Consider the following 4,139-nt stretch of genomic DNA (forward strand, 5'->3'; position numbering starts at 1 on the left):
AGGCGGAAGCGTTTTCCGCACCACCTTCGCTGTTTCTGTGGCACTGGTGGCGTCACATATATTTGAGTACTGATTACTAAGTGATGGCAAATCATTAATTAATTGTTAATTACTGATTAATGCATGAATACTAATTAACTGCTAATTAATGACGCTTAAGCTTCGCCTTTAGGAGTGGAACGCGACAGCGCGTTGTAGCGCTGCCAGGGAGGCCGCGGAACGCCACCACCCGTTCGGCGCGATGCCTTGCCCTTTGAACGCAACGCTTTTTGAGGAAAGGAAATGGCGCAGTAATTCTCTGTCATCTCGGTGGACACCTGAACCGCACCGTAGAGGAAGGGAGGTGGGAGTGAAAGAAGATAAAGAGGAGCCGTAATGAAGAAAATGAAAATTGTATTTGAGGAAAGGAAATTACGCAGTAACTGTCTCACATATCTCGGTGGACACCCGTCAAAATTCAGGGGGGCACTTTTTTGACCTAAGTGTGGTCACTGATGTGTGGTTAAGATGTTAAGGTTCGCCCCTAAGAGTGGAACGCGACAGCTTCTTGCAACGCTGCCAAGGAGTCCATAGAACGCCATCGCCCATTCGGTTCTACACCTCGCTCGTCGGTAAATTGGTTTTTGAGGAAAGGAAATGTATCTGTCTCTCATTTGTCGGTGGACACCTAAACCTCGCCTGAAGGGAATGGAGGAGGATGAGAGTGAGCGAAGACACCGTATTCACTAGACGCGCCTTTGTTCATTCCAAACCATCGAGCTGGCATGGCGGATCATTCGAGCTTCCGGCCACCGAGCGTGACGGACGCAGGATCATGAGCTCCGGCGGAGCGGCGATAGCGGCACTTGCTGGCCGCGGAAACAGGTTAGCTGCCGACGCAGATCAGGAATATGAAAATGTGTTGCCTACCTTGCCTACAGGACGTGTTGTTCTTAACACGGTGTTTCTTCACGGAGACGTGAGAGCGAGGCCCTACAGGGTGGAAGATTTTCGGGACGCCCTGGCCAACGCTGGTGCGCTCCCCGACGTCGTGGCGTTGGGGGCGTATCAGATTAACCACGTGTGGGTGGTGACGATGAGCACCTCAGAAGCTGCGAAGAAACTTGCTGCCTGCAAAGAGCTACAAGTGAAAGGGCGCCGGTGCATTATTTTCGACCCTGAAGATCAGCAGGTAAAGCTGCGCCTGCATTGGATGCTGCATGGTGTGGCGGACGAAGACATCCGGACTGCTTTCGCGGCGTTCGGCAACGTGACGGAGGTGACGCGGGAGCGTTGGCGTGTCCAAGGCTTGAAGGAGAAAGGCTCGACCACCAGGACCGTGCTACTGAAGTTGAAGCCGGGAATTAAGGTGGATGATTTGCCACACCAGGTCCGAGTAGCCGGTGAGCTGGCCCTCGTTGTTGTCCCTGGGCGACCGATGCAGTGCCTGCGTTGCCACGGCACGGGTCACGTTCGCCGCGACTGCAAGGTGCCCAGGTGTTCCCTGTGCAGGCGCTACGGACACGTGGACGCGGACTGCGTCCGTACCTACGCGTCAGCTACCGGGGTCGGAAAGGCGAACGACACTGCGGAACTCATGGACATCGCCGAGGCGGAGGAAGCAGCCACTGGTACGGAGGAGGCGGGCAAGTCGGCTTCCACACTTGCGACGTCAGGGACTCCCAGTGACGACACCAAAGCGGCCGACGAACCAGAGAGCCAACAGCCGACGGGAGGCTCCCTCGGCGTCTCTAACGAGACGCCAGAGAACGGAGCGTGCCCATCAGAGCCCGTAGTCGTCGAGGGAAAGGACCTGAACGAGGACCACCACGAGAATACCGGCGCCCGCACAACAAGCGTCACGCCCCCCCCCCCCCCCCCTTAACACCCCGGCGAAGCGTTCCCATGACCAGGCCAGCCCTGAAGGGGACAAAGTGGTAGCACCCGGCGTCGAGGAGCCCCCTCCAAAGACGACTCAAGCCCGGCGTTCGTCGTTACGGCCACGCCCAAACCATGCGGCTGACAAACGGTACTCCTCCGCAGGCAAGGTCCTACTCGAGCAGACTGATGTTCTTGCGCCGGATGATACCGGCGGCCACAGTGGCGTCTAGCGGCGCGCTAGACGTGGAAGGTAAGCACCATGCTGTTGGTTCCTTCCTCTTGCGTAAAAAATGGCTCCAGCCTCCGCCTTTAGAGTCGCTACATTGAATGTGAGGGGCCTAGCGGCAAGGAAAAAACAAGGTCAGGTGTACCGACTTATTACGGAGCGCGAGATAGATGTATTGGCCGTGCAGGAGACGAAAGTGGACGGCAACGAAGGAACCGACAGCATGGTGCGACGTTTCACGACTAGATTTTATGCTGTCGTCAGTCAAGCAGTGGGAACATCGGCTGGATGCGTGCTTTTTGTAAAGAAGATGCCGGGGCTAGAGGTGCAGGCTTATTTTTCGTGTGTGTATGGCCGGTGTATTGTGCTTGATTTTTGTCTGAACGGCAATGAGTGGCGCATTGTTACTGTGTACGCGCCGAATGTGGTTGAGGAAAGGGTTGCCTTTTTCCAAAGCCTCCAAGAGCGCCTTTGTACGGAGAGGCGGCTCATTGTATTAGGCGACTTCAATTGTGTTCTTAATGCGCGCGATAGGTCAAGCATCCGGGGGTTTCGAGACAGGAGCACTGAAGTGTTGATGCGAATGATCAAGAACGGAAAGCTTGAGGATGTGGCTGAACTTATTGAGGGTGCGCGGACAGTGCAGTTCACTCATTTCCAGGGCTCAAGCCATGCACGGCTGGACCGCATTTACGCATCAGTCGACCTTGCCCCTGTTTGCAACCATTATGAAGTTGTGGGAGTCTCCTTCTCAGACCACTGTTTAGTTGAGTGCTGCCTGGGAAGTGTGAACCGAAGCAAGGCATTTTCGTGGGAAATGTGGAAGCTAAACAACACGCTTCTTCAAGACGAAATCTACTACAGAGCAGTAAAGGATGAAATAGGTAAAATAAATCCGCGCAAGAACCTGAAGATTTTGCAACAGTGGGAGCTAAGTAAAGAATCTTTAAAAATCAAAGCAATAGAAAGGGCGACATGTATCCGTTATAAGGAAAAACAAGACGAAGCTGAGCTAAGGGCACTGCTTCAAACGCTGATGAAGCAGGAATGCAAAGAGCCTGGGAAATGGATAGAAGATGTCAGGAAAACAAAACAAAAGATAGAGCTTATGGAAGAACGGCGTTATCGCGGAGCACTAGTGAGGGCAAGGGCGGAAGACACAGCTGCTGGCGAAGCGCCATCGAAACGTGCTCTTGGGCTAGAAAAAGCGCGCGCTGAAAGAAATCACATCGATAAAATAGAATGGAGGGGTATCTTATCGGCAGACACTGACCACATCAAAGAAGCCTTTAATGAATACTACCAGAGGCTTTTTTCATCGACTCCTGTAGACGCAGTAGCCTTTACGCATCAGTTTCTTGGTGTAATGCCACGGCTTGACGAAGAAAGCAAAAAGAAAATGGAACTAACAATAACTCACAGCGAGGTAGAGCACGCGATAGATCAGTTAAACCTAGGAAAACCACCAGGACAAGATGGATTCAGTGCGGCATTTTATAAAGAATTTAAGCACGAAATTGCCCCAGTGCTGTGTACAATTTTCAATGAAGCCTATAAAATAAACGTATTGCCTCCGTCTTTTGGGATCTCCCATACAGTGCTCATACCTAAAACGAATGATATAGAGAAATTACAATTGGTTACAGCGTATCGACCCATAGCACTCACTAATGTGGACTACAAAATTTTTATGAAGGTATTGGCGCGTAGACTGCAGACAGTGATATCGGATATTGTTGGACCCCACCAGACATGTGGAATCAAAGGGCGCTCAGTTTTTTCCAACATTCACAAAGCACGCAGTGTGCTTGAAAGCTGTGACGACATCAATGGGCGAGTAGCGATGCTTCAGATTGACCTTGAAAAGGCATTTGATTGTGTTTCTCATGAAATTTTGTTTACCGTTTTAGACCATGTGAACGTCGGTTCAGTTATCCGTAAGGGTGTAGCCCTGGCGTATCGAAACTGCACGACGAGACTGATTGTTAACAAGAGTTTGGGGGCCCCCATTAGCGTGCAGCGTTCGGTGCGTCAGGGCTGCCCCCTCAGCCCT

General features: G+C 52.1%; 1 protein-coding gene across 1 annotated transcript; it reads left to right on the forward strand.

Moving 5' to 3' along the window:
- Positions 1-689: 689 nt before the first annotated feature.
- On the forward strand, positions 690-2,114 carry LOC149345798 (uncharacterized). The gene has a single exon (XM_089585293.1). It carries the CDS (start codon positions 698-700, stop codon positions 1,862-1,864), a length of 1,167 nt encoding a protein of 388 aa, XP_089441419.1. The 5' UTR covers positions 690-697; the 3' UTR covers positions 1,865-2,114.
- Positions 2,115-4,139: the final 2,025 nt, after the last annotated feature.

The sequence above is a fragment of the Amblyomma mixtum genome, chromosome 4, assembly GCF_055824585.1.
Source record: "Amblyomma mixtum isolate Tamu chromosome 4, ASM5582458v1, whole genome shotgun sequence".
In the NCBI taxonomy this organism is placed as follows: Eukaryota; Metazoa; Arthropoda; class Arachnida; order Ixodida; family Ixodidae; genus Amblyomma; species Amblyomma mixtum.